The sequence below is a fragment of the Hermetia illucens genome, chromosome 7 (assembly GCF_905115235.1).
Source record: "Hermetia illucens chromosome 7, iHerIll2.2.curated.20191125, whole genome shotgun sequence".
In the NCBI taxonomy this organism is placed as follows: Eukaryota; Metazoa; Arthropoda; class Insecta; order Diptera; family Stratiomyidae; genus Hermetia; species Hermetia illucens.
This window is the reverse complement of record NC_051855.1, coordinates 13,864,906-13,877,551: the sequence shown is the minus strand read 5'-3', so window position 1 is coordinate 13,877,551 and position 12,646 is coordinate 13,864,906. Positions and strand designations below refer to the sequence as shown.

The 12,646-nt window shown below is 39.0% G+C and overlaps 2 protein-coding genes across 2 annotated transcripts in view; both read right to left on the bottom strand.

The window, feature by feature from the left end:
• Nucleotides 1–743: 743 nt before the first annotated feature.
• LOC119660863 overlaps nt 744–12,646 on the bottom strand; it is a 33,812-nt gene continuing 21,909 nt past the window's right edge. Inside the window, exons 4-16 of the mRNA XM_038069759.1 lie at nt 11,976–12,592; nt 11,748–11,757; nt 10,346–10,740; nt 10,050–10,250; nt 4,697–9,947; nt 4,397–4,638; nt 4,216–4,348; nt 3,612–4,150; nt 3,000–3,550; nt 2,879–2,935; nt 2,696–2,798; nt 1,883–1,960; nt 744–1,761 (exon numbers count right to left, since the gene is read on the bottom strand). Coding sequence (XP_037925687.1) covers nt 1,726–1,761; nt 1,883–1,960; nt 2,696–2,798; nt 2,879–2,935; nt 3,000–3,550; nt 3,612–4,150; nt 4,216–4,348; nt 4,397–4,638; nt 4,697–9,947; nt 10,050–10,250; nt 10,346–10,740; nt 11,748–11,757; nt 11,976–12,592 — 8,213 coding nt within the window. The 3' untranslated portion in view covers nt 744–1,725. The remainder of the gene's footprint in view (nt 1,762–1,882; nt 1,961–2,695; nt 2,799–2,878; nt 2,936–2,999; nt 3,551–3,611; nt 4,151–4,215; nt 4,349–4,396; nt 4,639–4,696; nt 9,948–10,049; nt 10,251–10,345; nt 10,741–11,747; nt 11,758–11,975; nt 12,593–12,646) is intronic.
• On the bottom strand, nt 10,796–12,642 carry LOC119660758. Its single transcript, XM_038069523.1, has 2 exons — nt 11,748–12,642; nt 10,796–11,098 (listed from the first exon to the last, which is right to left on the bottom strand). The coding sequence occupies exon 1, from the start codon at nt 12,627–12,629 to the stop codon at nt 11,841–11,843; it is 789 nt and encodes a 262-aa protein (XP_037925451.1). The 5' UTR covers nt 12,630–12,642; the 3' UTR covers nt 10,796–11,098; nt 11,748–11,840.

The window sequence follows — 12,646 nt, the reverse complement described above, 5'->3', positions numbered from 1 at the left end:
CCTTTGGACGAGCCGTGATGCTTGTTATCAATAATACAGTGGAACCTGGACAATTCGAACTCGGGTAATTCGAAATATTGGATAATTCAAACTTTTCTCTTGGTCCCTTGAATTTCCTACTCCCAATTTACTTAATTTGAATTTTGGATAATTCGAAGTTTTTCATTGGTCCCTTCGATTTCAAGGAATTAACCAGGTTCGACTATAATTAGAGCTGAACTGAGTTTGTACAGAAGTAGCATTTTCCATCTGATTTGGAACAGCATAACCTGTTGGTTTCTCATAGCGGTTTGATTATTATCCTGAATACCTTTCGTACTTTTTTATGGTATAATTGATTCTAGTCCACTTCCCACATCCTTAGAGAAGTAACATATTAAAACTGATGAATACTCTTGACCTGAATGCATCCCCTATTGATACAAGTTGCTCGTAGTCGTCACGGTGATTTTAACACCAATTTTAATGACAGGACCAAAGTCACACGCCGAGAAATACCATGAACTTCTTCATTGACTCACCTTTATCTGCTCTTCTTGTAATCTTGCATTTTGCTGCTAAAGAAAAACTTCAACCGAGCTTTCATCAAACTTCCGGAAGGTTTTGTTCGATTTCAGTGAGCCCTAGCTGAACTTAAACATTTCCAAAATAAGATAGTGGATACATATCTAAAAAATTCAAAAGCTTAGTAAATATCTAAACGACAAATGAAGCTTTCAAAAAAATAAGACCATTTCACTCTCTTCATCGATTCTCAGTATATTTTTCATATTCCCTTTTCCCGAATTCAGAGAAGCAAATATGGCTGACGTTTAGTCATTTTTTTTACTCAATTTTAAATATACTGTTCAATTGAATGGTATGTTAACAAATTTGTAAAAATAGCAACAGCATAAGTGTTTAAAATAAAATAAAGCATATTTCTCCCTGTAATAATTTGGGAAAATATTTATAATAGTAACAATTTATCACCTTCGTCATTTTGTTACTTTAAATTTGTACTTACTATTCGACTTCTATATATTTTATAATATAGTTTCCATCTTCAAATCCAAATTTCCTAATCCAACAGATTATTCTCTACTATCCTTAATGGGTGGCAATATCAGGAAAATGGAAATTACAAAATTCGCCAAAGGTGATAAATTTAAAACTTAAAAATATTTTTATGTAATCTCATATTACTATGAGATTGCATAAAACTGTACGAATATTAAACAAAATATTCGGAATATTCTGATAATATATTCTGCTACATTTTCAATTTTCGTTCTTCTCATTTTCTATTTGTAAAATATTTGTGGCACATTATGAGTTTTATTTTTTCCTTTTCTGTTAATTATTAACGCTTTCATTTTCTATTCACTTATATGTCTTGCTAGACTTGACTTTCTCAATATTCGCTCATCGCAAACATACATTTTTAACTTGTTCCTTAAAATTAATTTCAATAAATACATTTAAATACAATAAAATTATGAATAACAATAAATAACAATAACCAAAACATAAAGAAAGTAAAATGTTTCTTGCATCATTTCGTATGACAAGTTTTGTTAAAACCACGGAGAAATGCAATAAAAAACCTGTATAAATATGACTTTCTTATGTTGTACTTCTCCCATTTTTTTTGTTTCGAAACCTCCTCACCTAAAACCAAATGAAATTTGTTACGTGGAAACCCTGAATACTTGTAGCTACTTCGATTTCTAGTGAAGAACTCGGTTAGAAGGAATCAAATCCGGATATATCGTCACTCCCCTATTAAAAAATCAATCGTATATAATATTTTATATAATATATTATATAATAATAATAAAAAAAAAAATTAATAAAATAAAAAACCAAAAAAAATCATTAAAATTATCAAAATTATACCCACTCTGTCTGGTTTATAAAGGTGCGTGTGTGGCAGAAGAAACGTCGAACCAACATCACGTTCCGCCATGGTGTTCGCCTCCTGGAATAGATTTGAAAATTAATCTTAATCACGCACTAATTGAATTTCAGGCGATATTCCTAAAAAATACTAAATGTATTTGTTTACACGCACAGGCTGACCCCTGCCATCAAGGAGTGGTTGGAGAGGCGGCATGGAAGATATCATCAGCACCTGCATAAGTTTAATGGATACCTCATCCGATTGTTCAAACTGCAGTAGAGTCCCAAAGAACCCAGAGCACGTACTCTTCCATTGACCAAAGTTTGTGGAAGAAAGGAAGAACCTAGAGGAGACTCTAGGAGAGGTGTTCGTACCAGAGGATCTGGTGCGAAGAATGTTAGCATGTCAGGAAGACTGGGATGCAATCAACTCCATGGTCGCATCTATCTAGAGCAAACTGTGAAAGGCAGAGGAGACGAGAAAAGCGCGGTTTCGCATGAACGGTGACCGAGCTAAAATGAGCTGACTCCGCCCCGTGATGTAAAGCCTTATAGTGGTTCCACGGTCATGGGGGAAACGGGGATGGTTTTCGTGGGTAAGAATCCCTCACATTGCCGTGTCCAGGCCAGTGTCTTTAGAAGATTTCCACATCCTCAAAAAAAAGAGACATTGAACCAATTTTAATAATAATTCGAACCCTGGACGACGGGATTGAGAGGAGTAAGATGAAGAAAACTTTCAACTCCTTTGGTTTTTTCACCGTAAGGAGTTACGTCAAAAGCTTATAATAATTAAATCAAAGATACTACTTACATCATTATTCATGTTCGATAGCTGTTTATCGTACATACTGAGGAATGATTTCGTTTGCGGCTGGATAGTCGTTTCGTCGTATGATCGCACTTCCGATGCTGTTCTGCATTTGAAAAGATAAAAAGATAAAAAAATGTTGAAAAAAATGACTTCCTTTTAAATGGAATTGATGGTATTCCTTACAGTTCAGTATGATGTAGCGTCCCCGACCATGCATCAATTGAATCCATGAAGATATTGCTGCCAAAGAAAGAGGGTGAATTATAAATTTGGCTATAGATACAAAAATATCAAAGAATCATACTTGTCTACCAAGGATTGTTTTTTGTACATTCCGCCACCAAGTTGTGAATGACTATCACTATTTGGAATTGAATTTCGAGCGCTGTGTTGCGCCATTGCGGCTTTTTGTTTTGAATGAGATTTACTATCCAACGTCGATACTAGATCCTGTTGCCCAACTGTGGCGGAAACTTCGAAACCTGCTGAAACCAATGCGCCTGTGGAAGTTGCGTGTAGAGTATTATTTTGTTTAGAGCTGGCTGATGATAGCTTTTTCGATGGCGATGTGGTAGGGACACCTGCGTCCCAATAACCTAGCAATTTAGCCTCAGGTACTGCTGAAGAACCTGCGATGATCGACGATTGTCCTAAATTGCTTTCGTTGCTCAACCCTGATAGCATGGGATGATATTTCGCACGGGGGATCATGACTGTAAGCGATCGATCATTCTGGTCGAGTAAATTGCAGTGTCGATCAGAATCTTGTGCTGCAGAACTCATTGCGTTATGCCGTTGTGAACTATCTATGATCGGTTGTTTCTTAATAGCAATTGAATCTTTAGTGAAACTCTTCTATGAACAGATAAAATAGAAGTAATCTGACTTTCATACTCAACACAATTTAGTAACTAACCTTAGCAGTATACGGAAGTGTGTCCAAACTATTACTGGCCTCGCTGCTGGAATCCTTTATCATGGCACGTTTATCAACTTTCATGAGCTTATCGCTGCTCCCCATAAATCCTTTACCTTTTGGTGGGAGGATGTTTATACCAGATATGATAGCTTGCATGCTTCGATTTTTTTGGCGTTTGGTACATGTTATCAGCAGGCAGAAGAGAAGAAGGATCAGTAGCAGTGCTCCGAAAGCTACGAGAGCTATAAGAAGAATTTTCAAATTCAGCTGACAGGATGCTCCTGCATACCACGGAAAACATTCACAATATGCATTCTCATTTGACTCCAGGAAATCTCTGGAGTAGCATGAGCCATGGTAGTGACACTTCTCACAGCCAATTTGCTCTGTTGAGCAAATACGACCAGGGTAGACAGGATTCTCGGAAAGATCTGCAAAACCCTCTTTGCAACTGCATGTGTAGGTTCCATGCAAGTTGAAACAATGTGCACTTTCTGAACAATCGTGAAATTGTCGATCCAAGCATTCATCGAAATCTTCAATGAAAGAACGGATAGGAATAAGCTAATCAAAAAATGATTTTTGTATATATTTGACTAACCAGTTGCTTCCAAGTCGTCAGTCCCACTAGTTTGAGCTGAATACAATTCTGTGCCGCCTACACTATAATTGGTACCACGCAAATATTTTCGAAAAACGTCCACTAGTCGTTGCTCATCGCTGCTGTCTGAAAGCTAGACACCGAAATAAAATCTAAAAGATACAAATCGGCAAACATTTACTTGTAAGTAGAATTTCCCAAGGATGCCATTGCCATTGTGGGCTCGATCCAACCCTGTAACATGTACTCCATGGTAGATATCTCTAAAGTCAGATTGCATCACCATGCGATCCAGTGCTTCGTGAGTAAGGCTGGCCAAATTGAAATATGTTTCTGATTCCTTGTTCACCAAGCTTTCATCGTATATCAGGATGTCCTTGCCGATCCTGTGTAATGGCAGGCTCAGTTGGTACGTATATGTAGCTAAAGAAGATACATTCGTTATTCAATGGCATTTTTTTTTCAAGTAAAAGGGTCATACGTTTACATGGCCTATCAGGGAACATCCTTGCGAATCCTGCCCGACAAACGCAACGCATATGGCCATCTATATTCTGACATAATTCACTGCGTGATCCTTTGCAGTCGGGGCGGCATTCCAGGCTATCAGCAGCCTTTGGAGGGGAGGCTATTAGAACTCCTCCCAAGAGAACGTGGTTCGATTCACCGTTTATTGTGTCTTCATCACGATGAGGCAAATCAATTGATTCCAGATTATTGTCGACATGCTTATTGTCATCTGGGTCGTCCACACTATTGTGGGAGGGTGCCAAATGCTCCCGATCGGTACCTAAATTTATGAGACCAACATTCTTCTGATCTGTCATAACTACAAAAATGCTATCATGTTGCCCGGTTGATTGATTGCTAGGTAAATTTGGCGTGCGTGATGAAAGCGAGGGAGCAATTTTCGGTACCTTAAGAACTACGGATGGGGCAGCTGTTGTCTCATGGGGTAGTTGATTAGATGTAACTCCACCTAGAGCCGGCGTGGTTTCCACAAAACTGCTATCAACGATATCATCAATTATGTCGTCAATTACATCATCTGGTGGCGTTGGCTCCTTTTCAGGATTATGAGGGGGTGGAATTGTGTAAACGGTTGTCACTGTGGTATATAGTTGGGTCGTGGTAGTGGGATCAATTGTAATTTTGGTAGGTTGGAGCAGGGTTTCAGTTTGTGTTTGCGTTACTGTATCTACCAGTGTTGAGGTTTGTGTGGTGGTTAAGATGAGGGTTTGCGTAGAGGGTACCCCTTGACTTTTGATAACTGTCGTCTTAGTTGTCGTCACGGTAAGGGTTTTTGTGTTAGTTATATACTTTGTGGGTAATACTATTTTGCTCACAAGGCGTGTACGCGTGCTTATTTTCGCTTTTTCGATCGTAACGGTTTCTTTATGTGCAAAAGAGGATGTGGTTACATTATGATTCTGAACTATAATTGGTTGTTCAGATCCAGCAACCAGAATTTCATCCGGAAATTTCTTATAATCATTTAACATGTCTTCTTGGCTTGTCTGAGCGGCTTCTGAGGAATGTATTGATATATCATCTGCTCCGGTATTAGGATTGGAGACCTGAATACTTGGTGTAACCCCCCCAATCTGTAGTTTGGTATCACTAATCGGTGCTGAAATTTTCTCATTGCTACCACCCTTTTTCTTACTATAATTCAACTTAGTTGTCAAAACCAAACTAGGGAGCCGTATTTTAGTAACTGGAGCCCGGGTTGTTGATGTCACCGATGTTGAAACTGAAACCTGTACTGAAGGTTTAACTGTAATTGGCAACCGATGGCTAGAATACCGGGTAGGCTTTTTGAAAGATTGCTCTAGTGGAAAGCTCGTTGTTGGGTGCGTTTCATTAGTTGAAAAAATAGGATCGTTTACTACGTTGTGATAATTTTCTGATGAAAGGATTGTTGCTGTGGTACTAGCTGTGGTTGGTTGTCTTGTTGTCTTTGGATGCGTGGATTTTCTGGTTAGAGAATAGAAGGGAGCTTTAGTTGAAGTTTTTGAGTTAGCTGAAGGATCTCTTGAGGAACCCATTTGGTTTAGTCGTGATGGCTTTCGTAGTGGTAGACCAGACAGGGGTGAATTGAGTGTCGTATGATTTGGCAGCGGAGGTGGACTCATACCTAGTACTTCCTCCATTGCTGCATTTGGTATATGCTGAACAGACGTGGTTTGAATTAGCGATGGTGACGGAGGTGGGATATTGACAGTAGTCTCTAATTGTATAGGCGATTGGGGTTGATCTAAATTATTGACCACTTCTAAATTATGAGGGTTGATACTTTCTTTATAGTCGAATATTTCGCCAGATTCTTTTTCTATGTCAATCATAAATGAATTGTTATTTAGTCCTTCAATATTATTTTCCCGATGGAATGATCCTTCTGCTTGCCATACCGGAATAGGGGTAATGTTATTGCTATATTTATTAGAGTTTCCATAGCTGGTGGCATTCTTATCATTTCCGGAGTTTTCAGTCGATAGGGGCGGTTGACCAAAGCCATGTACATCATTAGGTTTTCCACTATGGACATTACCGCCGGAAAGGAAGTTCACTTGATGTGCATTTGACTCTAATTTCATGTTGGGTCGGATAGGATTTCGAAGTATCGTTTCGTTTCTGATTAAAGTGGTGGAATCGAACTCTGAATACTCTCCTAGTGAAACTGAGTGAGGTTCAGTATGGAATGACTGCTTCGTAGTATTCACTTTGGGAGAGCTTGCTGTAATATTCGTTTCAGGAATCGTTTCCTTTGCGGCAGAATGAGAAATGTTGGCTCCACTCATTTCATGTGAAGAATTGATCTCCATATGTGGTAACTCATTGATTGCAGACGCAGAGGGCATATTCAAAAATGGAGAAATATAGAACGTCGATGTTTGTATGGTTGACGTTGGATAATCTATATATTGTCCTGGAATTACAGGCAGCGAATTGGACTCTTGTATTACTTCCCCTTCTTCATTCTCATAGTCATCGTCTCTGTGCTCGTCAGTGATTCCATCTGCTATAGATGGAGCCTGTGAATGGTCTATTGGTGTATTATCGAAAACAGGAGTTTCTTGGGCACTTTCATGAGTCGGAGCTAGCATTGTTTGCAGATGATGATGATGTTGGGGTAGTATATTCGATTCAAAAGGATATCTGTTCTCTTTATACGGAGTGAAGTGGCTCATGTCATTTTTGTTGCTAGGGGGCTGTCGATAGAAATGATGCTGGTGATGTTGATTATGCGGTCTTTGATTATAATAATGGTAGTATTTCTTCGAAGGGTCAACCCCAGGTCCCAAAGGCTGCCGCTTCGGTGGTGGTCCCATTCCTTCGACAGGATAACGGTGCGGTCGATGATAAGGAGGAATACTGGAGCTATCATGCTGGGCCTTCAAATTGACCGTAACGTGTCTATGATAGTGAGGTATATTGACATTATATTGGCCGTTTTTTCGGAAGTTGAGGTGATTTTGTCCTTTAACTGGAATAGACTGAGGGAAGTCGTTTTCTTTTAGGAATGTTAACGGTGGCACGTGAACGTCAATATTGTGGCTCAAAACGCTTGAATCTAGACTAACTTGAACTGGTGCATTAGGTATCTCACTCACGCTCCCGAAGGGCCCAGTATTGACTCCATTTTGTGTCTTCGGGGGTTCTGCGCCAGACGGCGGGACCTTGTGCGCGTAATCTGTTGCAGAATCTTCTCCGATAATCGTATTTGGATACGGTGATGGTTCATCGAAATACTGACCATTTTTATGCAATTCAGCAGTACTCTCAATGATTAGAACAGGAGCTGTATTACCATGAGGGATCATGACGCTGGCAACCTGAGATGGTTGAATATTTACCAACATAGTCTTATCTGTATCGCGTATATTGTTTTTCATTTCAAAAATAGGAAGGTCTGCACTGAAAACTTCGGGAATTCGTTTAATTTCCAAAATTTCATTATTAAGTGGTAGCTTCCCTTCTGGATAGTTGATGTGATGTTGTTGATGGAACTGTTGGGAACTAGGTGGACCAACATGACTCAAATGCCTTATCGGTGGCAATGATTGCGGTGATTGTGATGGTGGCGATAAAGGATAGGTTTGCTTGTAGTCTCCGTATGTTTGTAACTTTGGTGGATACTGATGACCATAATGCGGGCGATATGGGAATAGTGGTATAACTTTTGAGGTAGGGTGACTCTGCGATTGCAATAGTGGTGGCTTCAGTTCTCCCTCTTTAATAGCATTTTGAAATGGTATGCGAGGTCTGACACCGGCTGGTTTACCAATTATTACATCCGAATTTGCGGTAATTACTTCACCAGGACTGATGGGAATGCCACCATTAAGAAGTGGTGTTTCATACGTAGGCTTACCAATTGCAACTTCCAATTTGTTATTACGATTTGCTTTCTCATCGGATTGTAGTAGATATTTCTGTAGGTGCGAGGATGCAGGCTTTGGGGGTGCAATGTGCAAGGAAGATGGACTTGATAGACGATTTTCGTTGAGCAAATTGTTAGCACTTCTAATCGGAATGTAGATAGGAGAGTGCTGTTGATGTTGATTGTCAGCAAGATCGGCAAGGTTAACGTTATTTGGAATACTTCCAGCTTCTGCTGATGTGATATTCTTTAGTAGATTTTTACTACTGATCTCACTTGTTGAGAGTTTCAAATCGCTTATGTTTCTTTTCGACGAGGACTCGCCGAAGTTAGTGTTAATCAAACCGGCCATTGCATTAATCACTGGACCTAGGGCATTCAGGCCGTTCAAATTTAAAGATCCAATGAGGTTAGATACTTGAAAGCCATTCTTGTCGTTGATTTTAGAATTATTGCGGGCTGGGGGATCAACAATCGCGTTGTATACTTGGTGGTTTGAACTCTCAGCCAGGATATTATCTGTAGCATTGTCCTCGTTCTCTTCGTCCTTCGAGCTGTCATCGTCCAAACCTGCTTCGTCTTCTTCATGACCCATGTCAATAGGATCAGGTCGTTCCGAATTAGTTGAGTGGGAAGAAATTGCCTGTGAATTGGCACCATTAATCGTTGCTGATACTTCCGAATGTTGATGAAATTGAGGAGTTTTCATTGCAGTCACTTCCAATGTTTCCCCGTCAACCAACTTGGCTAAGGTAGTTATTATCTTGGTGCTTGCTGCTTGCAGCTGTTCACGAAAGCTGCTTAGAGCATCCTGCTGAATCAAATGAGTTGGTATCGACTCTGTGATTACATTCTCAACCACTCGAATGTGAGAGTTAACTTCAGTAGATGGACTGGACAACTCAGATTGGGATTTTAAAACAGTAGTGAAATATGTGAACGTGGTCAGATACGTTTTCGTTGCATAGATGTGTAGATCATTTTTGACATTGTTATTCTTATCATCAGATGCATCTAATGCGATATAAGATGTCATAACCGATGTGCTCTTAGACGGAAGTGATTCTGTTATCACCACTTGTCGTAGAATATTAGATGTGGAGATAACTTTTTCGACGTTATTATCATGTAAAGTCTTTGTTAATGTTATTTTACTGTAGTATGTATTCGTTTCATATGCTGGGGTAGCTTCCACTGATGGCTGAAGGAACGATATATAATCTTCTGGTCCGGTTATAGTATTAGTAACAGTAAGTTTAGAAGACAGAACAATTGGGAGCTCGTTATCTAGGATAGTGTTAAGATATGTGTATGTTGTGTGGAAGACGCCAATAACGAATTCAGGGGTCTGCAAAAAATATGTCAAGCATTAGAGTAAATTGCTTATCCATATGAAACAGCACGAGGGTAAGTATTCTCTTGCAGCCTGCGTAACCAAATTTGAACTTACACGTGACAAAGTAACGCCCGAAGTCGATGTTGGTGAAATTTTCAGATAATTCCTCTCTTCAGTTGCAATATTTGATATGACTTTCTCTCGACTCTCAATTGTCGTGGTACCATCTTGCAAATAGGTAGTCCGGTATGTATACGTTGTTAGACACGTTTTGGTTACAAATTGATTTGGATTAAGTGGTAGCGTTAAACTTTCCTATAATTGGGGGGAAAAGAAGAGGGTGTTACTCTATCTTTGAGCCAGTCAGAAAGGAAATCTATCTCTGTTTGGCCCATATTCATTTTACCTACCTTGGAGTCTTCCGGTGCAATTAGGATCATTTGATTTTTAAGTGTACTAGGTGCTAAGGTCATTGGCTTATTCAAACTACTCGGTACAACTCGTAAAACACTATTGCGATCTACTGCAGTTTTGCTCTTATCTCCAGCTACAATAACTTCCACTCCATTAGACATGATCCTTGTGGCTAAATTATACCGTGCTTCATCCCCTAGAGCGGCAGGAGTCGAAGAGTGAAGGCTGTTGAAAACTTGAAAATTGAAGAATCTTCCACTTTCGTCATATTGTAAATGATTAATATCTTCATCCTCGTTGTGAGTAGGATCATCACCTTCACTTGAAACTTCTGCTGCTAGCCCTTTGTCATAAATTGATGTTAATGGCGTTGTGGAAATACTTATTTCCGCTATTGAAAATTGTGTCAGATTGAGATAAAAAACGCATCAAATGAAAAACAGTGCTTATTTTTATAAAATATCGAAAGTGTATTGAAACATCAGTAAAGACATTCTATAACTTTTTATATACATCGGTAAAACAAAATAATATATAAACAAACGTATATAACACAGGTTGCTGGTATTTTGTCGGAGATTTTTGCATTTCAATTACATATATGTATACAGAAGAAAGTCTCCGTATTTCAGTAGAATTTGATGAAAAAGATAATGTACAAATAATATCCGATAGTCCAGAAGAGGTTGAAATTATATAGAAGGATTGATGGAAGAAACATTTATATTTTGGGTAGAAGTAGAAGAGAGCTAGAATTTAATGACTAGTTTTAGTGATTTATTATATTATTATTTGCAAATTCGTAATGCCATCTGAAGGAAAAAGCTAAAACTAACTTTTATACGTGTAATGTAGTGCCTGATTCGCAATTAACCACATCACCCAATAAGTCTCTGGTCTGAGACAGCATGAGATCAGAGTAATATTTGTCGTTGTTTAAACGCGATCCGAAGGATTTTCTGCGCCGTTTCATGGCTGTCGATAAAACATGGGTCAACTGGTGCACCAGAGACTAAGAGACAGTGGAAACAGCAAACTTCACCCAGCGAATGTGCTGTGACGACTACCCTATCAGCCGGAAAGGTGATTGCCACAGTTTTCTGGGATTCACAGGGTGTAATCTAAATCACACAAAAGAGCTCTAAAATGCTGAGATCAGGGAAAGAGATAAATAGAGTAAATTTGGAGTTCTGATCTCTCTTGATGACAGGTCCCGCGAAGGGCCAACCAAGAAAATGCATCCAGTGTCCTTAACAACAAAATAATCGGAAAAAAAACGAAGTTAGACCGAAGACTAATTGAGTGATAAGTTAGATGATTCTAATGAACATAAATTTCTGTAATATCTGCGACTACCATCTCTCCTTCGAACGGCATTGTTGAATAATCATAACATACCTGTATTGTCCTTTTGAATAGCAATTGATGTGTAAACTGTAACTGCTTAGAAGGTAACAAGTAACAAAACATTTTATGAATGACGGAAGTAGCTCAGCTTCCGTTGAGTATTGCTGATGTTGTAAGGCTCATCGGTATGCTCGTTGTTGGGGTGGCTCGTGTCAAAGTTAGTACAATTTCATGAGTTTGCACTTGAGTCCGAGTTACAGTCACTATTTGGTCTCTAACCAATGTCGATGATTGAATTAAATGCTCTGAATTGTGTACGCGATCGACAACGTATGTGTAGGTTTTTTGTCGTACTACCGTTTCAAAAATAGTATTGAACCCAGTTTGTGTTACTGTCTTGAGCTCAGTAATAAATTCTGCTGACTTTGTATCTGTAATCGTAGGCATTTGTGTTATCTTTCGTCGCACCAGCTTTGTCCGTCGCATCGGTTCCGTTCTTTGATTTGAACCTATACCACCGCTGGAGGCAAACGTTGTTGGATGTCCTGCAGATGACATTCGTCGCCTGACAATCACAGTTTGCCTTCGGGGCTTATTCCTTTTGACTTCACTAGTTTTTCGCTCGATGGGATGATCATGGATATCATCATCTGCTTGTAAAGGTCTACGTTTACGTAAGATCTTTCGGAATTTTCTTCCGGTCACCTGTTCAGTCATTTTCTCCGAATCTTTACCACCATTATTTCCTTGTATCGTTGAATTATAAATATTACTTAGTTCTATAGTATTACGTTTATATATTAATTTAATATGCCTATTTAAATTTATATTTACAGGAATTTCTGCCAATTGTTGCTCTCGAAACATATTCATATTATAGATTTCCTCTTTTTCCCCTGTGATTTGCAAATTATTTGTTTCGACCTTTGGCATGAGTGGGGACTTCCCAG

Bases quoted from the DNA above. Each gene is read 5' to 3' on its own strand.
- LOC119660758 (XM_038069523.1), bottom strand. From the start codon at position 12,629: ATGCCAAAGGTCGAAACAAATAATTTGCAAATCACAGGGGAAAAAGAG.